The sequence below is a fragment of the Amblyraja radiata genome, chromosome 1, assembly GCF_010909765.2.
Source record: "Amblyraja radiata isolate CabotCenter1 chromosome 1, sAmbRad1.1.pri, whole genome shotgun sequence".
Classification (NCBI taxonomy): domain Eukaryota; kingdom Metazoa; phylum Chordata; class Chondrichthyes; order Rajiformes; family Rajidae; genus Amblyraja; species Amblyraja radiata.
The window spans coordinates 87,876,627-87,900,787 of NC_045956.1; the positions used below are offsets into that span (position 1 = coordinate 87,876,627).

At 41.3% G+C, this 24,161-nt stretch overlaps 1 protein-coding gene across 2 annotated transcripts in view; it reads right to left on the minus strand.

Annotated features, from left to right (window-relative positions):
• adgra3 (adhesion G protein-coupled receptor A3) overlaps nt 1-24,161 on the minus strand; it is a 142,210-nt gene that overhangs the window by 30,988 nt on the left and 87,061 nt on the right. For both annotated transcript variants that reach the window (XM_033026348.1, XM_033026340.1), the window contains 4 exons: nt 17,268-17,339; nt 13,258-13,329; nt 11,970-12,041; nt 10,419-10,579 (listed from right to left, as the gene is read on the minus strand). In XM_033026348.1, the coding sequence (XP_032882239.1) occupies nt 10,419-10,579; nt 11,970-12,041; nt 13,258-13,329; nt 17,268-17,339 (377 nt within the window). The remainder of the gene's footprint in view (nt 1-10,418; nt 10,580-11,969; nt 12,042-13,257; nt 13,330-17,267; nt 17,340-24,161) is intronic.

Here is a 24,161-nt window from a genome sequence, read left to right on the forward strand (position 1 = left end):
AAATCAAAAATATCAGAGAGAGAACCACTATACATTTTTAATTATAAAATACCTGGATCGCACTTTACTTATATTTCATACTTTTAGTTAATTCTTAGTTGATCCAGTTAGCAATAATTAGTGTTAATTAGTATTCATGATTATTAATAGTTGTTAGAAATTAGTACTAAAATGTAAATATTATATATCAGTAGCAAGATATTTGCCCAATTCTTGTTGCAGATTTTGGGCAGCTCTTAAATATAATAGTTTAGAGTTTAGAGTTCCATATCTTCTCTGCGGGATAACAATATCCAGGTAAGTGTTGAGTGTTGAATATTATTCAATCTTCGGTCTTATCCTCGATACTCTTGGCGAATTCAAGTGCTTCTGTATGCTTGATGAAGAAGTGTTCCTTCTTCTCGTAGGTAACTCTTAATGTTGCGGGGTATAACAGTCCGTATCTCAAATTTTTTATGTTCTTCAGTATTCTTCTTGTTTCTGTAAACAGCGCTCTCTTCTTGGCAACTTCCACAGGATAATCTCTAAATATACTAATCTTATCTCCTTCACATACGAGATTTCTACTTTGGACAATTTTCTTCATCATATCATCCAAAACATGGTCATATTGCACCTTCACTATCAGTTGTCTTGGAGGGGCGCCCTCCCGTGGGCGACGTCTCGATACTCTGTGCGCTCGGGCAAGTAATGGTGCTTGATCCAGGTTCAAGACTTTTTTCAGTAGCTCTGCAGCAAATTCACGGGGGTCACGACTCCCCTCTCTGTCTTCCTGGACGCCCACGATTCTTAAATTCTGACGCCTCTGTCGTCCCTCCAAGTCAGTACATTTTTCGGTTATTTGATGCAATAACTTTGATAGGCGTTTGTTCTCGGCGATAAGTTTTTTTGTAGTTTCGGTGTTTGTCTCAGCAATTTCCTCTAGTTCCTTTACAATCTCTTGGTGTTGATTTAATGTCTGGAGGATAGGTTCCAACTTAGAATCAAATCTAGATTCCATCGAATTCAGTTTATCATTTACTTCTTCAATATTTTGAGTCAGATTTTCTTCTATATTTAATTTCCAGTCTTCCAGAACTTCATGTACAGTATCTGTAACCTCTTCTTTAATTTGTTCTTTAATTTCATTTAAAAAAGATTTCAGCTCTTCCTTGAAGTTCTGTTTAAGATTTTTTAGTTCTTCCATTAACTTAGAGATTTCCTGTGCAAGAAAATGTTTTAATTCTTCCATTTCAGTCTTTTTCTTCTTTGAGATATCTTCTTGGGATGCTGTTAAAACGGAGGCCGAGGCTTCAGTTGGGCCTACCTCTTTAGCCCTGCCGGTTTTTCTCGCCTTGGGAGGGGGAGTATGCTGTGTCGACATACTGCCGGTGTCGCGCGCCTGATGACGTCACAAACTTACTGCAAACAATCGGTGCCGTTTTCAGCAGGTAGGACCTGTCTTTCCCCCCCGTTTTTAGCGTTTTTTTTCCCGGAGCTAGTTGGCGCGGGTCTCTCCTACTCCATAGCGCCACCGGAAGTCAAATGGCCTAATTCTGCTCCCATCACGTGACCTTATGATCATTCTGAAATGCCAATTGATTGGCATCTGGCTCATAAGGAGATATGTGTCACTCCCTTATACCTCACTGTGTTCATTGGAAGGTTTATTACAATACTGTGTAACATCCAAAAACACAAGTGAATTAAAAGTGTGTTGGGCTATTAATAGAATAGAAGCCAATGGTCTGGAAAATCTACAAGGCCAGCACCGACGTCCTGAGTGCACCAGTTTGTCAGTTTTAGGGTAATGACATTTATTATACACTAAATGAAAAGTACTAAGAATACATCTGCCCGATCTAGCAAATTAATTTGGAGAGCAGGACTAATAACCTGACGTCCTGGTGGGAGCAGTGACTCGGGGAAGAGCTGGCCTGGGAATCTTCTCAACTCCCCAGTTTGACAAGGCCAAGCGGAAGGAGGAGAGGTCTACCAGAGCAGTTGGATTGAGGCAACAGGGAGCCTGGACAAGATGGGAACAGGCCATGGACCGAAAAGTCACATGGACTGAGCTCTGGCAGGCTGAATCACAGCGCATCAAGTTCCTGGTCCAGGCTGTGCGATGTCCTGCCCAGCCCATCGAACCTCTGCATCTAGGGCAAAGCGGAATCTCCAGATTGCCCGCAATGCTCAGGCAAGGGGACGTTGGAACACATCCTGAGCTGCTGCCCAAAGGCTCTTGGGCAAGGCCGGTACACCTGGCATCACGACCAGGTTCTTAAACCCAATGCACAAGCCATCAGCATGGGAATCAGCAGCTGCAGACGAGAACGCCCCACCATCCAGATGATCACCTTCGTGAAGGCCGGAATGCAGCTGCCAAGAACCACAGCAGTCAGGAATCTGTCAGGAATCCTGGCGACTGCGCAGGACTGGCAGCTTTCCATAGACCTGGTGAAACAGCTGAAGTTCCCACAGCACATTGCCATGACCACCCTGAGGCCAGATATCCTCCTGGTCTCAGAGGCGACCAAAAGCATCGTCTTGTTGGAACTGACAGTGCCGTGGGAGGACCATCGGGAGGAGGCCCACGAGAGGAAGATGACCAAGTATGAAGAGCTGGTCATAGACTACCGTAAGCAGGGCTGGAAGGCAAGGTGTATGCCCATCGAGGTTGGCTGCAGAGGGTTTGCAGGGCAATCGCTCTACAAAGCCTTGAGTGCACTGGGCATCAACGGAATGGAGAGGAGAAGAGCCATCAAGAACACCACAGAGGCAGCGGAGAAGGCCTCGAGATGACTCTGGATCAGGAGAGGAGGTCCAAGGGGAGGAGCGAATGTCACCTGAACACGTCGTGATCTGATCAACCACGGATGGGTCGCCTGGGTGAGGGTATCTGATATTGAAAGACCCGAAACACCCAATGACCCCAGGTTACATCACTAATGATGTGTTCAGGAGCATCAATGGATGTATTTTTTATCAATAAGCAATGCATTAGAGTCATTGAGTCATACAAAACAGAAACAAGGCCTTCAGATCACCAAGTCTGTGCAAAGCATCAACTTATAATAATCTTACACTATTCCCATTTTGCTCTATCCACATCCCCACCAATCACACACCTGCTCCTCCTTCCAACCTACATTATCACTCATCTCGATGTTTGGGGCAATTTACATTGACCAACTAACCGGCTAGTCTGAACCTCTTTGGGTTAATGGAGGAAAACCACACCTTTACAGGGAGAATCTGTAAGCTCCACACAGACATCACCAGAGATCACAATTGAACCTAGATCACTGGAGCTGAGGTAATTGGTCTATCAGTTGAATCAGTGCACCACTCTAAATGATGCAATATATCACTGTCACTGAAAGTAAGCATGGAGGTACAGCAGGCAGCTAAAAAGCTAATAGCATGTTGGCCTTCATTGCCAGAGGATTTGAGTTTAGGAGCAAGGAGGTCCTACTGCAGTTGTACAGGGCCCTGGTGAGACCGCACCTGGAGTATTGTGTGCAATTTTAGTCTCCTAATTTGAGGAAGGACATTATAGCTATTGAGGGAGTGCAGTGTAGGTTGACCAGGTTAATTCCCGGGATTGCGGGACTGACATATGATGAAAGAATGGGTCGACAGGACTTGTATTCGCTGGAATTTAGAAGGATGAGAGGAGATCTTTTAGAAACATATAAAGTTCTTAGAGGATTGGACAGGGTAGATGCAGGAAAAATGTTCCCAATGTTGGGGGAGTACAGAACCAGGGGTCACAGTTTAAGAATGCAGGGTAGGCCATTTAGGAATGAGATGAGGGTACACTTTTTCACCCAGAGAGTTGTGAATCTGTGGAATTCTCTGCCACAGAAGGCAGTGGAGGCCGATTCACAGGATGTTTTCAAGAGAGTGTTAGATTTAGCTCTTAGGGCTAAGGGAATCAAGGGATATGGGGAAAAAGCCGGAACGGGGTACTGATTTTGTATGATCAGCCATGATCATATTGAATGGCGGTACTGACTCGAAGGGCAGAATGGCCTACTCCTGCACCTATTTTCTATGTTTCTATATTTCTCATTTGAATGTTAATTTTTGTATTTTGTTAAACATGTCGTAGGTTTTGATTGGAATCAGACAATCATTAATTCCATCCACAACCTTACAGATACAATAATGGCCTATAAGTGACTTTTATTAGATATATAAACATGAATATGCAAGGAATTAGGAATATGGATCACTTGCAGGTAGATGAGATGAGTTTAACTTGACATTATGTTCAGCACAGACATTGTAAGCTGCACTGTTCAATGTATGCTCTACGTAACCTTTGCTTAGATAAGAATGCAACAGCAAAGGTGAGAACAGAATGATAAATCAGTGCTACTTTCTACATTCTCCCCCTCTGGGCTGAGAATTTCTCAGAATAAAACACCTTCTAGGACAGCTGCTATCCCTGTGGTGCAGATAGTTCCACACTGCTGATACAGTGCCTTGACATTTAGATTGTATGACGATCGTACTTGAAATGGAGCTTCTCTTGAGAAATATTAACATTCCTTTAAAGCTTACCTTCAGCAATATTCTTGCTCAATATAATTTGCAATCTGTCAAAGATTATACAGCGTGTTACTTCTTACTAGAGTCCTCACAGCCTGTCTTTGCCCACAGGGTAATAAACCATAAAGGTTAATAAATGCCTGTTTTCTACCCTCCGACTTAGATGGCCTTGCCTCAGCCCATGAATCTCAAATCCCAAAGCTTTAGTTATTTTCTCTCTTTTAATGTATAATAACTATTGTTACAATATTCAGCTTTTTGAGCACCCAAGGCACATAAGGATTTAAGGGGACAGATTTCTTCCTGGCTGGTTCTAAATAAATTACAGTGCATCCTTTACCCATTGTTCAGAAGTAGGACAGCCAAAAATGTACATTTGGACAGCAGACATTATCAGTGATTACAGAAGTAGAACAAGGGCAGTTTAGGAATGGGCCAGACCAGCGGCCAACTCAAATCATTAGAATGCAGTCAGTAAAGTGACTTAAGGGCCTGTCCCACTTAGGAGACCTAAACACCAACCTCTGGTGACCTTGCCCGCCACCCATGGTTCCATGAGGTCACAGGAGGTTTTGGTCACTCTCCCTAATGGTCGAAAGTGGTTTCCGCGTGGTCGAGGCTTCATCTAGGTTGCTGCTATTTTTTCATCATGTTTAAAACCGGCCTCGACTAAAAATAGGTTGCCGTTTTAAAAATTGATAATTTTTTAGTCGCAGGTCTAGTCGAAGCCAGTTTTCTTCATAGTCGAGGAAGGTTTTCAATATATTCGTGGGAGGTGGTAGGAGGTTGCAGGTCACCTCGACCTTGATTTTTTTGTGGGTGGCGGGCAAGGTCACCAAAGGTTGCTGTTTAGGTCTCCTAAGTGGGACAGGCCCTTTACACCTTGCAGCACAGTTTTAAATATTTTGAGTGTCATGGTACCTAATATATTAGTATCTAATGGGACCTAATCAGGGCTCTCACTTAACTTGTTTTCCCTGTTGCCAGCCGGGCAACCTTGACAGCTTTTTAGGTTGCCAAATGACAGTTTAGGTGGTCATTTAAGACGGATTGCATGACGCGTTCGATAATGTGCTTGGACGAAATGCATAGTTACCAGTCGTAATTATGCTCAATGAAGCATTCACATATTATGTTCAAGAAGGAACTGCAGATGCTGGAAAATCGATGGTAAATAAAAGTGTTGGAAAAACTCAGCGGGTGCAGCAGCATCTATGGAGCGAAGGAAATAGGCAACGTTTCAAGCCTAAACCCATCAGTCTGAAGAAGTGTTTCGGCCCGAAACGTTGCCTATTTCCTTCGCTCCAGAGATGATGCCGCATCCGCTGAGTTTCTCCAGTACTTTTGTCTACATTCACATATTATTTCTGCTTCAAATAACTCACAAACTAAACATATTCACCAATCAAGACATGATATATACCGCAATGACATGCAGCAAAATTATAATACAATATCTCAACTCATTTTACACATTACAATTAATGCAATTTCTATTAGTTCTTTCCACTTCCAAACAAAAATGTGGTTGGATTATTCAGCGCATGATCAACCTGTGTCACTAAATCCTGGACCATGGTAACATATATACTTAACCATGCACACTACGGATTGATGCAAGCATGTTTTCTGTGAAAGACCGAAAATTACCATGACATGGCCATAGCATGGGTCGTTATTGCTATTGGCACAGAAACACTCTGGCTTCCCACATAATTTATCCATAACAAAATATACAGGTTGCAAGGAAATTTCTAAAGGCATTTTATGATAATAGCTGTTAAAACCGACTATACCCATCTGACAGGTTAAACATTACACTAACTGACAAGAGATGGCCAAAGGACATAACTGCAGCAAATATTCTTTTGGTAATATGTTTAAAGGTGTCAAAACAAATAATAACATTGGGAATTAAAACACATTTGATTGCATTCCGTTATCAAACATAGTCAATGTTCGCTCTGAAGACCATGAAGCACAATAGGGTCAGGGGGTGTGTGAATCAGTGCAGGGTGGATAGATGGCGGGGTGGGGGGGGGGGGGAGCGGTTGAGAAGGCAATCGGTGCGGAATGGATGGATTGAGGCAGGTGAATTAGTACGTGTTGTTTGGAGTATGTAAAATTGTGAGGGGAGAGCACAGGGGATGTCAGTGGTGTTGAATGGGGGGATCAGTACGGGATGAATGAGGGGATCAGTACAGGATGCATGAGGGGATCAGTACAGGACACCAAGAGGCGATCAGTACAGGATGATTGAGGCATCAGTAAAAGATGAATAGGGAGATCACGGGATGAACGGGAGAATCAGTACAGGATGAATGGGGGTAGACAAAAATGCTAGAGAAATTCAGCGGGTGAGGCAGCATCTATGGAGCAAAGGAAATAGGCAAAGTTTCGGGTCGAGACCCTTCTTCAGACTGTTCCCCCCATTCTTCTTGAATGGGGGGGGTCAGTACAGGATGGATGGGGGGGGGGGGAGGGGGTCAGGACAGTGTGGATCGGAGGGTCTGTACAGGATGAATGGGGGTTCAGTAAAAGATGAATGGGGAGATCACTACAGGATGGATGGGGGGGATTGGTGCAGGGTAAATGGAGGGTGGGTCAGTACGGGATGAATGGGATGATCAATGCAGTATGAATGGGGGGAGAAGTGCAGGATGGATGGGAAGGAGGGTCAGTACAGGATGAATTGGGGGACCAGTGTAGAATGGATGGGGGGGGGGGGTGGCAGGAGAATCAATGTGAGGTGGGTAGGGTGATGAATAGATTTGTGGGGGGGGGGAGGGGGGGGGGGTAGATGGGGAGGGGAGCACAGGGGATGTCAGTGAGGACTGAATAGAGAAGGGAATGGGGATCAGTGCGGGATGGAGAGGAGGTATCCCAGGATAAGAGGGGTGGAGGTGGGGCGTACGTGAGAGAGAGAGAGAGAAGGGGGGGGGGGGGAGGGGCAGAGGAGATGGGGAGGAAGGAAGGTCAGCGCTCCTTGGACAACATCGCCCCGCTGCCTTGGCCGTCCCAGTCCAACGCCAAAGTGCCGCCGCCAAAGGGGGTGGCGGTTGGGATCTCCTCGCCACCGCCAGCCAACAGCAAGGTGCGGGGCCGAGCGGTGCAGCTCAAAGATCCTATAGCTATAGGATCTTTGGTGCAGCTGCTTCAGACGGCGGAAGGAGTCCTCCCTCTCCCTCTCTCCCTCTCCCCCCTCCCTCCTCCTGGCCTCGGCGTGCGAAAGGGGTTGTTTTGAAAGCGCCGTTGGTGGATTTGCAAGCAGCGGCCGTTATCTGGGCGATAGCGGCCGCTGCTTGCAAATCCGCCAACGGCACTTTCAAAACAACCCCTCTCGCACGCCGAGGCCGGGAGGAAGGGAGAGAGGGAGAAAGAGAGAGGGAGAGGGAGGCCTCCTTTCGCTGGGCGGGGTGCAGGAGGAGGAGGCGGTGGAGCCGCTGTCGCGGCCGCTGCTGACGCTGTTGCCGCTGTTCGGGGCCCGTCATTCGCTCCGACCCTTCGCCACCACGCATCTAGTATCTTTGCCCCGCAATACAGCCGCCGCCGACACGAAACGTCACGTTCCTATTCTCCAGAGATGCTGCCTGACCCGCGGAGTTACTTCAGTTTTTGTGTCTATCGGTATAAACCAGTATCTGCGTGCCCAGCCGGGCAAAATGACTCGCCGTTTAGGTTGCCCGGCGGCACTTTGTGTGGTCAATGGCACCCGGGCAACCGCTAATTTAGAGCCCTGCTAATATATTTTGGTACATAATATATTTGATACCTAATATAATATATATGAGGACTAGATCAGAAAGATGCACAGCATCTCTTGCTCAGAGTAGGTGAATCGAGGACCAGAGGACATGGGTTTAAGGTGATGGGGAAAAGATTTAATAGGAATCAGAGGGGTAATTTTTTCACACAAAGGGTGGTGGGTGTACCGAACAAGTTGTCAGAGGAGGTAGTTGAGGCAGGGACTATCCCACCATTTAAGAAACAGTTAGACAGGTACATGGATAGGACAGGTTTGGAGGGATATGGGCCAAATGCAGGCAGGTGGGATGTGTAGCTGGGACATGTTGGTCAGTCAGTGTGGGCAAGTTGGGCCCAAGGGCCTGTTATCACCCTGTTTCACTGTACGACTCTAACACCCAGTGCTGATACCCTCAAAAACATTTGATGGTGTCTTGCTTAATTAGTGAGGTAGTTGGATTTTATGTTCCACAACTGCCTGCTCAGGAAACTCTCATTGGAATCAGACATTACTTCTAGGAGTATTAGTAATATATGGAACCACACGCCTAGGATAATATTCAAGATGTTCATGACAGAGTTGACTCAGACTTAGTTGCATTTTCCTGCCCATTACCTTGACTACATTAAAACTAAAAGTATTTAATGTGTTCGAGGCAACACATTTCAACTATTTCAAAATTGAATCCTTTTATAGACTCCACTTTATCAGCTCACTGTATTACAGTTCTAAACATTCACAATCCTGTTTCAGAAGAAATTCCTCCTCATCGCCACATGAAATGGGCAACCCTTTTTATCCTGAATCTGCATCCAATGCTTCTACATTTCTACGAGGAAATAGCCTCTTGACATCTATCCTGTCAAGATTCCTCAGAATCTCATATCTTTAATGAGATCACCTCTCCTTCTTCAGTTCTAATGAACATCTATCCAATCATTTTGTTTGTTTCTCTCGTAATACAAGTTCCAATTCTCAGGTGTCCACCTAATGAACTTTATCTCACTTTCCTCCATACAAATGTATCCTCAAGCCAGGAGAGACAAATGGTAGTCACAATGCAAGATGTAGTCACACCAATACCCTGATAGTTGGAGCATTCTTTAAACATTTTTTAACTCTGTCCCCTTTACAATAAAAGTTATCATCCAATTTGCCTTTCTAATTACTTGCTGTAATTGCCCACTGAATTCTTTAATCTTTTAAAAATAATAATCTGCTTTATAATGCTTTCTACTGAAGTGGATAACTTCCCAATTCTGCATATAATCTGCCAAATTCTACTGAATGATTTAAAACGTGTACTTTTGAAGAATCTTTTCTATTTAGGTGCTATTAGTTAATTAGGCACAAGGCAGATTTGCTGATAAAACAGGTCAGGAGTATCAGTGGAGGTAGAAACAGTGTTAGCATCTGAGGACAGCCACCTTGCATTAGTTCTGTTCTAATGAAAGAATATTGACCTGAAATGTTAAAACTGATCTGATTATTTATGGTATTTTCATTTTTTAAATCTCAGATTTATATCATTTGCTTTTTTGATTTTAGCTTCAATATACCTGGTCCCACCACCTAAGACATCAATATTGATTATAAATAGTTTTCAGAATTAATCCAAATGGCATCCTGCTAATTAAACCTTCCCAACCTGAAAGTGAACAATTGATCTCTGTTCAATTGTTTAGTTAATTAATGCATAATTTAGAATATACTCTCCCCAATGCCAAGAGCTCTTATTTTGTGCAACAGTATTTTGTGTCCCTTTATCAAATGCCAATGCATTAAATACCTTTTATCTATCCAGATCATTACAACCTCAAATGATTCTAATAACCCTATGTTGACTCCAGGAGACCATATTATGATTTTCTCAATGTTTTGTTGTTACCTTTTTAAATAATATTTTACATAATTATCTCCAAACATGCACAAGTTACAGAAACAGAATAAATATTTTAATTACTGGAGGCATTCCCAACAAAATTTACCTTTTTAATAGTATTGTAATAATTACATGAATAATTATTTCAAGTTTTGAACAACAACATTTTTATCCACTTTAATTTGGTATAACAAAGATACAGCAAATATCACATTAGTATTATAGTGTAATTTCAAAGCCAAGCAATGGACTTACCACAAGTCAGAAGTTCTTTCTTAACACTCATCACAAGCTGCTTCTGCAGAGACTTTGGGAAGGCACATTTAGTTTCCCTGACAGTTACATTTTTGGTCTTTATCCATTGTATCACCCATAGTAAGTTGCAATCACATAACAGATAGTCTGTCTGAAATTCTCTGGCAATGATAAATTAAAAAAATAAATGCATTTGTTTTAAACAGATCTTACCTTACAGACACTGCCCCCTCAATTCACCCACACATACAAATTTAAAAAGCATTGAGATCAATGTTTTCCATGAACAGGCATGACATATGTTTGATTGGTCTACAGTACTGGTGCTTAAGTTTATCTTTTGTTTATCCAATTATCTTTATGGTATAATCTAAAAGATTTTCTAATTTTGTGGTTTGAAATTATTGATTTTGTACAGTTCTATAAGAATGGTACATGGACACTAAAACTATGGTACAGTTACTGTAATATGTTCAGGTCATTATATACTAGCATGGAAATTATGATAATATGAGAACTTCAAGAAATCCAAAATTTGTGCAGATTTTTTTACATGATTAGTGATTTTTATGAAACCATGATATCGATAGTTCTGCTGTAAAACCACAAGCTTTAGAAAATAGCATACTAAAAATAATTGTGTCAATAGGGACAAGGGGTTATGGGCTAGAGTTGACACTGTAGGGGTTTCATATCCTTTAAACTCATCTTTTGTCATGAGTTTGTCCATCTAAAATCAGTCCATATTGGAGAGAAAATAAACATTGTATAGAAAATACAGCAAATATTTGATTTCTTCAATGCTATACTATAGGATTATAATCCTTGATTGATATAAACAGGAGGATAGATTTCGCCCTTTCCCACCATAATTAAAAGTGAACCACATAGAAACTATATTAAACCATCTCCACTTTTTTCTATGTAGAAAATGCAAATCTACTACAGTTACAGTGATATATATATATTAGAAGAACAAACTTAGAAATACTACTTTACATTTTAATCCCTCTTGACGATGAAGAGGTACATATACTGTTTCCAAAAAATAAACGTTAATATCTGCTCATCATGCAAAACAAATGGCCAAATAAATTATTTTGTAGCTTTGATTATCAAAGACACAAAAATCAATTAACTTGATTTTATTTATCCAAGCAACAGTCCAAAAATGAATTTAACTGTCACATTTTATTCTATAATAAAGGTAAGTAAATTGTTTTGGAGAGAAACATTTTGATTCATGTAAACAACCAAAGTTCATAGCATGTGTTTCTTGTAACATTATACCAGAATTTAGGTATGATAGTGGCATATTAGAGATTTTTACCTAGGCATATGGATATGTAGGGAATGGGGAGATATGGATTATGTGCATGCAGATAAGAGTTGGTCTTGGCATTATTTTTGGCACAGATATTATAGTCTGAAGGGCCTGTTCTTGTGATGTACTGTTCTAATTTGTAAACATATATTTAGTAAGTGGAAAGTTAACACAGACAGCTTTGTGAGGAACTACTAAGAAGGAAATAAAATCAGTGGCCAACTTACACATATTTCAGCATCTGCAGGTCCTTAAATATCCCTTCAGACAGTGTAGAAAAGAGGTTTCCTGAAATGTTCCTGAAAAATGAGAATAAGCTAAAAGAATTGATTGTGAAATATCGTCACTGCTTATTTTTCGATTTGTAGAGGACACACAATTGTGAGGAATGGGCAACACTGAGTAATACTGCAAAAAAATCTATATAATTAAAAGTCTCATTTTGACCACTTCCTGTCTGCGCTGTATATTGATTTTCGAAAAAATACTACCCTGTATCGCTGCATTTTTTGGCCATCTTACTCACAGTCCTCCTCTGCTGAGCCAGCCCCGAGGATTTTTCCCAACGATGAAATATAATAAAGTTATGAGTGTTTAAATAACCTTGAGATCAGCTGATTGGCCCTCTCGCCTGTCAATCACCACGATCAAGGTAACACCTCTTCCGGTGGGGGGGGGCAGGACTATAAAACCCCGGATGCATGTGTGAGAGTATGTGTGTGTGTGTGAGTGTATGTGTGTGTGAGTGTATGTGTGTGAATGTGTGTGTGTGTGTGTGTGTGTGTGTGTGAGTATGTGTGTGTCTGTGTGAGTGTGTGTGTGTGAGTGTGTGAGTGAGTGTGTGCGTGTGTGTGTGTGTGTGAGTGAGTGGGTGTATGTGTGTGAGTGTACGTGTATGTGAGGTGGAGGGTGTGTGTATGTGTGTGTGTGAGTGTGCGTGAGTGTGTGTGTGTGAGTGTGTGTGAGTGTATATTGGAATTGGTGGAGAGGTGGAATATTGTGTTGGGGACCAGCCCTCCCGTGTGAAGCTGGGATCCAACGGGTCCCACTTAGTCTAGTACATGTATAAAATTGAACAATATGCATACAATGGGCAAATTAATTTTAAAATTACTAGGTGTATTACAATTTCCCAAGAAAAATGAGACATATTATTTGAAAAATTATAATTCTAGTGGGGCAGTAAAACCCTGAACTGCCCCATCTCATCAATTTTAGTACTCTGAAGAGTTTGCTATTAGAAGAAATGCACTAACCAGCCTTGTTTTACAGATACTGTAAAGACAATCTAATAAAAAGTCTTCATAAATGGAAGGGATATCTAAATAACTTTCTTTCCTCGAGAGTGGTAAGAATTCAAAATTCAGCAAAACTTGGTACCGCTGAAGTGAATTGTTTTGCGGTAGTTTAGTGGTAACAGGATTTTCAGAACACTATATTTGAATGCAGAATCAAATCAAAATCAATTTACAGACCATTTTAAAACAAAATTATAATTAGATTTTAATTACTTACAATCGTATAAGATTTGACAAGCCGCTGAACATTTCCCCATTTAGACAGCTTATCTTGTTGCTAGATAAATCCCTGCAAGAAAAATTAAGAATAATTCACCAGTTATATCAAATAATTTATGCAATAGCAGTCTTTATTCCCTACTATTAAAGAACATCTCATTTTATGATGGCAGACATTAAACATCATAGTTTTTTCTTCATTTCAGTGGATTTTTCACTTCTAGACCAGAAGGTCCACCACTGTCCAGCTCCCAAAAGTATCCAGAAGCACAATGACAGGGATTCCCATCAGATCTTTCCACATCAAAACATGCTGACTGGTTGAAGCTGGCATCTTTAGGCTGAAAGGTTAAACAGAAGCCACGGGTGGCTGTTTTGACAGATGTTAAATTAAGATACAACCACTTTTCAAGGAACCTTGTCAGGCTGAAGATGACTTGCTACCATTCCAGGCAGCTGCTGGGCGAATGTGGGATCTGCAGCTTCTGTCGAAGACAGGCCAGATGCTGGTTGATGAGACAGGTGAGGGGGCAGTAAGAGAGGCGGTGCATGCAGACTATTTTTGCTGGACTTCCATTTACACTCAACGAGGAGATTAAAGGATCCCAGAGCCAAGTCAAATGCTCTGTCATTACATTGAACAATCATGGGCTAGAGATTCTTGAATCAACGAGGATGCCATAATATCTTAAGGAGGCCTTCAGAATATCTTGAATCATTTCCTCAGTTCTCCTCGTAATCATTATGACAAAATAGTTTGAAGTGGACCCTTTGTTTCACTCATAGCACAGATTTCTGAAGAAATACTGACCCCTTTCTTTGCCTGTCCACCCTTTTTACACTTGGTTCAATTTTTATTTATGAATGCATATTAATGGGCTCACTGACTCTCTGGCCACTGACCACTATGACAGTGTGCCTGTTTCAGGCACTGAGTCTCATACAATATTTCATAATAGACAATCATTTAGGAAAACATCCTGGCCACGTTCTCATTTTACTCCTGCCATCGGGATGAAGGTATAGGAGTCTGAAAACTATAACGTCCAGGTTCCTGAACAGCTTCTTCCCCACAATCATCAGGCTATCAAACACTACAAAACTCTAACTAAACTACCAACTGCCTTGGTTGCACTAAAGACATTGTTTTTTTATTACTTTATAGGATTTTTTATTTCATGAACATTTAAAAAATACTTATTATTTTATTTATTCAGTACTGTGTTTACAAATATATTGCGTTATTGCAAGTAAGAATTTCATTCTTCCGTTTCAGTACATACGACAATAAAACAATCTTTACTCTTGGACAGTAGGTCACGGTAGGTATCATGGGCTTGACCTTTGGGATACAAAGTCTCTCAATATATGCTGCTTGGCTAGTTGTATGTTTCCAGCCACATTTGTTAATACATCAGGATGAAGTGGATGCCAGATAGGCAGGCAGTGCTATCTAAGTGATGTCAAAACCTCTTCAACCTGGCAATGGGCATTCTCTCAGAGTGTTCTGTTGGCCATAGATGTTCTGTGTCCCTACTTAAATGTTCCATACTAGGTTTTCTGAGAAATTACAGAAAATTTGCATCAAAATTCCAGTTATTTACACCTGTGTCAATAAACAAAGTACTCCTGTCGAGAGCAAGGGCAAAACACAAACAGGCTGAATTCTCCGGCATTAAAGGTGAAGAATCCACTTGCTGAACCTCTGCCAGGTTAGATGTACGCGAGTCTCTTCATCTGAGTGGAGAGAAATGGTTGCTGAGAAGGTAACTTTCATTTTTTGACTTCATTATATTCTCTTAAACAAATGCTTTTGAGTGAAAAAAGTTTTAGTTCAATTTAAAATTTTCATTTTTAATTGCTTCCAAATGGGGAATTTTAACAAGTGGGTTTATGACTTTACCAACTTTCAATATTTTTTTTGAGCAGTATCGTGGCTGGGTGTTGTTTTGCTGACTTGCATTGGCCCTCGCCATTTTGGATCCAGAACTTACCACCGTTAACATGCTCACATCTCATTCTGTATGCAAAATGAAAAACAAAGTGATGGAGAACTCAGTAGGTCAGGCAGCATCTGTGGAGGGAATGGACGGATGACGTTTTGGGTTGGGACTCCTCTTCAATTCCTCTAGCACTTTGTTTTTTGCTCAACATTCCACCAGCTATATTGTGTTTCATTCTCTCTGTTATCACATCCTACATTTCCACTGCAGTTCCCTTCTGTACGTTTTTCTATTCTACTAACCTTCCTCTGACTCAGTGGTCCTCTTTCACGATTTCACAAAAAGAACTAGAAGCAAACCAGGCCTTCCCCAACCGAAGACAGGGGATTAGATTGGACCAGATCTTGACAGCAGTTTCGCATTTCTAATTCCAAGTGGCAGCTGTCAAATGCTTCAGAGGAGATTCATGGAGAAGCTTGTACTGGCTCAGGCACGTTTCACATTTTGTTGTCAGAGGGCTATTCATGGTCTCGACATTGGAACCATCCAAAGCAACAAGATCTACCTTGCGAATTCTACTAAAATATGCTTGTTGGGCTGGGGCAGTAGAGAATGTGGGGAGCAAAATCAGGCAGTGGACTCCCAACAATACTTGAAAAATCTCAACAATTGTCTTCATTTGTTCAAGAACAAAACCGATTATCCATTTGCATGAGACTAACCGCCATAGAAGCTTTTTTCTTCAAGTAATATTCTAGGCATTTCCATCACTACTGCAAGCTTTTTAATTATTAATTTTAAAATATATTTTTCTAAGCAAATAAATGAGAATGAATTTTAAATCTTTATGTAGAAATTGCTCAGGCATCCCTTTGCTGATCCATTCCAGAAAGTCATAAAGCAAAAAAGGATTTAAAGTAACCAATACTCAATGCCTTGCACATCCACCAGTTTGAACAAGTGTACATAAAAGGGAAATAAAGAGCAGCCCTGGAGGCTGGAAATAAACCTCAGTCGGCAAAGCTCTGATAAAGGCAGCCACAATGGTTAAATTAAAAAAAAACACTAGACATACACCATGAGTGACTTTAAAACGTTAAAATTAGGAAAGAATGGAATCATGACAAATGAGAAAATGCTGTTTTTAAAAGTCAATATATCAACACTCACACGTTAAATGAACAGATCTGTGCAATTTGAATGGCTGAACGACTTCATCTTTAGTCTGTACTGAGAAGTATCTAAACAAGTCAATGGATGACCAGAAATAAACAAATTACTTGGGGGTGCAGCTTTAATTATTGGTACTCATGGCGTCTAATTTGAAGAGTTTGAGCTGCACAGATCATAAGGATTATAAATGATGAAAATCCATATTTTAGACATAATAATATTTGGATGCTAGTATAAAAGCATCATACTATTAGATCATTATTACAGGAGAGTGGAAATTTTGAGTATAATTTCCATTTTATTATTAATTCAGGGGGGCAGGAAAGGGTTAAATAGTCAGATTTAGACAAAATGCCAATTATCAACCCCACCTATTTCCAATCCATTAAAGTTAAAACAAAGACATTTAAATCAGTTACAAATGATCTTTCAGCTGTTACTCATTTCATCCTCCTTTAGATGATGCGATTTTCAACCTGAAAGTTGCTCCAAAACAACATTTTTCTATTCCTTGTCCCAACCATTGAAATCACAATGGTTTTTATAATACATTCATTGGGATGTTCTCATTGTTAGCTGTGTTGCGATTCATGGCCAACATCTCTGGTTACCATTGAACTGGGTCGGAAAAAAATTACTGACAGGCCTCGAGCCATAAAGCCTAGACAAGGTGGGGAAGACAGATTTCCTCTCTTGAACCAGATGGATTATTTTGACAATCAGTGGATTAAAGTCTTCCGTTACCGCAATTAAATTTTAATTTTGCTTCCAAGTTACTTGAAAAGAAATTTCCCAGCTCCTGTATTGGGTTTGAACTCTTATCTCTGCATCTATGAAGCCATAGCCTAGTTTTGGATGCCTCATCCTGGTATGCATACGTTTCAATACTCACAGTCTTTTCAGTGCTGAAAGTCCCCAGAAAGCACCCAATTCTACATTACTGATGAGATTGTTCCTCATATCTCTGCAAAAAAATTAAAAAATTCAAACATTATTTTAAACACTTTATTAGTTATAATGTAGTTTTCACTTTTCCTATCCAATTGATCTAATAGAGAGATTTTCCAAGTCATCAACGAGTTGGCATTGCTCATGATAGCTTATTTTCTAACAGTGTATACTTGACTCCAGTGTATTAATTGATAAAAACTTTTCTAAATTTATTGATAACATTTTGGAGGTCTTCTAGATCTACTAACTTATAACTGTAGTTATTGTTGGGAGATGTTTAATGTAACAAAATAATGTGTTTGTCGTCTTTTTTTTTTTTAAACAAGCACAATCAGTAAGACAAATATATTTTTAAATTTTATATATTTAAAGCACATATCAGAAGTAATATGGGGAAAAAGTACATATCTTTGTAAAAATAGCAAGTAATATGTAGATAAGTGCTTTTGTTATGATTTCGGAACCGGAAAACAGAAATAAAGTGATCCCAAAAAAATGTAAACATTTTGTACAGCTCTTAAACTAATTATCTTCTATTACCATCTAAGAAAATTTGTTAAAAGTAAAATATGAGTTTTCAGCTCACACATATTTAGACACAAAAACTAAAGGCATCTCAAATTTGAAGCTGTCACAAAAATGATTCTCTCACAGCTGCCAGTCATTTCACTTAATAACAAGTTCTTCAAAGATTCAGTGTGTCAAGAGACCAACATGCAAGCATAAACATATCACTGAAAAGCAATCTTTGATAGCCTTGCATTATGTGGCAGTGCATTCCCAGAATGACAAACTTCATTGTGATAGTGGTAAGTGCTCAATTTTGGCTTGTTGAGACGTGCCAAATCAGATACACTTCCAAAATATGATAGTGGCTGAAAATACCAGAACCCAGATAAAAGTAATGGAATGTGGAGACAAGAGACTTAAGACACAACTTGCTGGTCTTTTGCTCTCAAAGCCTTGCCTAGGAGCTATAGAGCACGTCAAATTATGAGTTACACATATTCACCAGTTGTGAATGAAAAAGAGGCAAAATGTGACAATTAGATATCGCTTTGAAAACACTTTAATTTGAAAATACTTTGAGCTTTTTCATGTGTGGGCAGCACAAAAGCAACGTGCCACACACTATTTTCATCAACTAATTAACCATAAGAAACTCAGATTTGTTTCAAACATGGTAACCTGCTAGCTGTTACAATGTTCACCCGATTAAACATTGAGGAAAGGGTAAATTGTACTGGGAAATTATGGGAATGTCATCACTTAAGTTCAGGCATTGACAAAGTGATCATAGTTAGCATCAGATGTTTAAGTGATTTTTCACTGGGATCCAAAATACACAAAACTGGAAGCTCACTATTGGAATAAGATTTTATTTTTTATTACCTAACTTTTTCCTTTAATTGTATTTACATTTTGATCCAAGTACACAGTATACAGTACACCAGCAGCACATTACAATGTAGTGACATTATACAATGCACAGACATCACCAGCTCTACATTCACGTTTCCATAGCTCCATAATAAAAAGTCACCAGGTAGCATTATCATAGTTTTGTCAACATTAATATTTTTGTGTTACAAAAATAATAACACAAAATAATGGCTCATATTTACACAATTCCCATTTTAATATTTTAGCCCAACATCTTTAACTCATTGCATCTGAAACATCCTTGCTGACAATTTAAAGCTTCTAGGTGCAAATTGCTTGATTAACATATTTTGTCATAAGGCAAGTTTCAAAGGATGCTGCACAAGTTGTCAAATAAAAATATACGTTTTTAAAATTAAACTGGAACAGATTAATGGCCTTCTTCAGTACTTCCAACTCTTTCGTGTTTCTGTATCAGCGGTAGCAGTCGAATTGAACAGTTAAATTCATGCTTCATTGTTGTACACACACACACATCAGCATACAACGTAAAGGGATTCTCAATTTGCCAAATTAACAATTTCAGCATATAATTTCATTTGTGATTAGTTCTCTTTTTAAGTAGCTGTGAGACCATCATTTTGAGGTAATCCTTCTTGCAAACAATCTTCCATTGTGAAAGGTTTTGCTTCGGGACAGCGATATCTTTATCCACATGCTCCATCTTCAGTTCTGCATCAGTCAAATACCAGAAGCTATTTATTTTCTATTGAGTGGAGAAGGAGGTGAAAAAGGGAAGGGGAGATAGGTGAAAAAGGGAAGGAGAGACTAAACAAAGGTGTAAGGTCACTCATTGTTGCAAGGCGCTGGGGTTGAATTCATTCAGCTAATGATTTAACCAGAGGGCTAAACAATTCTCGACAGCAGAGAAAAGCCCCTTCCGTGACAAAGGCTGCACTGCACGCATTGTACTGCACTCTAAGAAAAATCTTTATGGAGCTAATTTTAAAACAAAATCTTGTATTTTACAGAAATCCACACTTGTAGCGAGTCCAAACTTCGTGAAGAAATAGAGCGCGCTCACCTTCTACTGGAAGGTGCGCAAACATGGTCGAAGGTGGCCCCTGCAACGGGTCGTGCGCCCCCGGCCACGAGTCGCGACCACGGGCGACTTCGGCAACAATGCAAACCAAAGAAAACGCAACAAAGAAATAAGAATAAACTAATAGCTAAACCCGGTGAGGTCATTACAGTGTAAAAAGTTTTTAAAAAATCAAACTACGGTGAACAAACATAATACAAAGTCCAAAGTGGTAGGAAACTAAAAGTTCAATGGATCGAATTGTCCAATGTCTATAGTGCGAATGGTGCAGGAAGGCTCAGGAATCCAAGGTCCGATGAGAAGCTGTGCTGGAAGCTGGAAAACTGGAGGTTGCAGTGACACCGTCCGACCCGAAGTGGCGCTGTTGACGCCGGTCAGAGCAGGTCGAGTGTCGCTTCCATGTGGCCGCGGCGGCCATTTTGCTAGTCAACCACGGCGGCCATTTTGGCAGCTGACCGAGGTGGCCTTTACTGGCAGCCGACCGAAGCGATTCCCGGATGCGTGTTGGGCGGCCGGCATCGCCTCACCCCACCGCTGCAGGTAGGAACTCCAGCCACCATTGCTCGTGTCGTCGGAGACGCGCTGCTGCGCCCCGGCAGAGACTGGAAGCAGCCGGGATGCGAGACCTCCCCCCCCCCGCTGCTGGGCCGACTACAGCCCGACTACAGACGGGCAGCCAGCGGCCGGGGATCATCGAAATCCGCCCCAGCGAGGAGCAGAAGGACTTCTTCGGGCAGCCGCCACAGGTAGGTCCGCTCCATCGGGACGCTAGGCCTTGAGCAGTGGCCGGTGGGGTGACGGGCGGGCCCGCTCTCTCCCCGCTCCTGGGGCCAGCAGTGCCGGTGCCAGTGATGCTAGGGGCGGAGGGCTGATATACTCGCAGCTCCTGCAGCAGCTGCTGGGGGAGCGGCGGCAGCCGCGGCCTCTCAGCCCCGGTGGTCGGCTCCGGGTGGGCCATGCGGGAGAGATTGGTGGCATTCAAACAAGGCCCGGATCACGCCCATCCACCCGGGCGGCCTGCGAACGGCGAGACCAATCACTGGAGCATGTTGAGTCAGTCGTCGGCAGCATACATTACGGTAGAGCCGGTCGTTCAGCAGGGCTGGGCTGTTGCAGACGTCAAAATCCCATTTTGGATCGTCACTGGTCACCAATGTAGCGAGTCCAAATTTTGTGATCAAACGATTACTTTATTTGGTGAGATAAATTTAACATACATGTGCGTTTGGGACTCACTAACATAAGAGTCAATGCTGCTGCTGCTGCTGAGCAAAGGTGTTGACTCGTGATCTCTAGGTAAGATCTGCTGATGTAGCAGGACACTCCCCTTAACCCATGATGTCACGTGACAGTCCTCGTAACCACTGACGAGGGTTCGACAGTAAGAGCTCTGACCACCAGGTGATGCCACACACTTTTTGTTCCTGCATCTAGCCTGTCTCAGCCCTTAAGAATATTTCTATAAGATACCCTCTCATCCTTCTAAATTCCAGTGAATGCAAGCCCAGTCGATCCATTCTCTCATCAACAACGAAAGAGTTGGTATCAACAGAGTTGATATCTTGGTATCTGCCGCAAGTAAAAATCCATGGTGCCATTTCTCACAATTCTACTGCAGTCGTGCAGCAAAGATCATGTCCACGGTGCCTGGAGGTGGATTCAAAGAGAAGCTGCTCAGCCTCCTGGGGATGGGGGATGGGGGGGGGGGGGGGGTGGAGAAACAATTGAGGTAGACCCAAAATGACACAAAATTCATTGTCTTCTAGTCAGCAGTGATCCTTCCCCTCCTTTAGGCTCCTGAGATCTGAACTGACTATGCAGCCATCTCAAGCTCCTGCAAGGATACCAAAAGTTGTGTCTCCATAAAATTCTCCAGGTTAACCATAAAGATATGTGAATCAATATCTGCATGTTGCCCCTAGTTAAGCCCCTGTCCCAATTTCCCGAGTTACTCACAAATTTTCCCGAGATTTCCCCTTGATTCAAACTCGGAGATGCCAGCCGTAGGTACTCGGGGCTATTTTTTTTACTCGTGGACATTTTTCAACATGCTGAAAAAACGTCCCGACTTACCTGATGCCCCGAGTACCTACGCCTGGCATTACGAGGCGCTACAAAATATCTACAGACTCCTCCAGACTCGCGACGGACACTCTCCGAATTTGAATCAAAGGGAAAACTCGGGAAAATTCGTGAGTAACTCGGGAAAGTGGGACAGGGGCTTAACTCAGCGACACTCTGAGCTACATCGAGCAGCCCACCTGACACCTGGTTACCTGACACCTGATTACCAAAATGAACATCCTATTCCAAGCTCTCTCACGGTAAAAGATTACCCGGTGGATAATGGCAAAGATTCAAAGACAAGCTAAAAGCCTCCATTAAAAAAAACCCAATATCCACATTAACTCTTGAGAATCCCTGGCCCACGACTGCTCAGTGTGCAGGAACATTTGGGGTGAGACTTGGAATGCCTGCAACGCTTTTGCCCCTGCTCTTCACCTCTGCAGTTCCAAGATTGGCCTCATCAGTCACCCCTCCACCTTTGAAACCAACTATAGCAGCCTATAGATCGGATGGAAAGTTTAGCAAAGCATTGGCTGGAGTAATTTATGAGAGTTGCCACTAGCCTGCAGGCCTTGCACTGAAACATCATGGAGTGCCAACAGTGCGACAGTCTACACAGAGTCCTCCTGGAAAGTAAGTAGTTTCAAACAGAAGTCCATTTGAAATATGATAGTTCCCCAGATAGGAGGGGGAGGGAGAGAGGGAGAGAGAGAGAGAGATAGAGAGAGAGAGAGAATGAACGAGCACAAAAGTCCTCAGTCATGTGCCTGAAATGTGTACATTTCAAAAGAGCAACTCAATTGGACATTTAACTAGTGCTCTCGGATGGTTGCTCAAAGATTGAACGTGTTTGATTAAATACCCCGATGCAGTATTTTGCAGCTTTACTGACAAACATTGAAGCCTGAAAATTCCCAGGGCAGAGGAAAGATATACAAAGAAAGAAGTGTTCTCATCCTCATTTATATGTGTACCAGCTTGGACCTAATGACAAATAGGAGATATAATTTCATTGATAAATGTTGATGCAGAAAAATAGACACAAAATGCAATTCCGTATGGCGCCTCAGACAAAATTACATAGAATGGGGTAATTGTACAAGACTCTGAGACAACTTTCCCAGTGTTTGTTATGTTAAACAAGTCTGCAGTCTCAAGGAATCTTGAAGAAACAGTGATACTTTTCATTCCTGCTGTTATTCTCAAGGCATACTGTTAAAACAAACTAAGCTTGTTGATATTAGTTACAGTATTACACCTTTTGTTTTTGCCTGTAATAAATCTTCATTATGTATGAATGGTCTTTTCTCTAAAACAGGACTATCTCAACAGAACAACAAAAATTGGGGAGATCCAACGTTGAAAAGCTTGATGTTTAAGAAGGAACTGCAGTTGCTGGAAAATCGAAGGTAGACAAAAATGCTGGAGAAACTCAGCGGGTGAGGCAGCATCTATGGAGCGAAGGAAATAGGCGACGTTTCGGGTCAAGACTTTTCTTCAGACTATTTTCCATTGAAACAATTCTACAACATGAACAGGTCCTAATCATGGTCTCTTTAATCTGTTGCACTGTCAAATTTCATTATTTTGTGTCTCTAAAATATTATATCATCCAACAATAAAAATATAACTTGAATGAATATAAATGTCAGATCATTGCCAAATACCAAAAATAAGCAGAAAGCCCTAAAATTTGAATTACCTTTGAACCGTCCATTGAAAATTAATTCAGAATACATCGAAAAGCAGCTGCACCACTGAACTGAAAAGTCACAATACAAACTTAAAGCTTATGTAAATAAACATTACGCAGCATCCATTCTTCAGATGTAAACTCTTATCTCATTTATCATTAAATGGTGCAAAGATGAAATAATTAAACAGCACATGTTCACCTCTGAGACATTCCAGGTTATAACATGCAACTCACTGGCATTTTGAAGTACAATTACTGTTATTGGGTTGGGATGCCAGTCAGCCAAGTGAAGTGCATGAAGCTCCAACTAAATTAGGCTGTGAGCCGAGGAGCTTTTTCATTCAGGTTTGTGACCCAACTCACGGAACTACCTAAATGTTTAACATATTGTGTAAAAATATTATTTAAATCATACCTGAAACTCGTCAAGACCAAAACATGCTGATTTTTAAGAAATATGAGAAAACCCTCAAATTTTCTGAGTAGTAATTGCCCAATCAATGCACGTTTGACATTGAGATCGGATGTAAATTGACCAAACCCGCGCTTTGTTTTATGGTCGCTAGGCAGTGAGGACCCTGGGATCA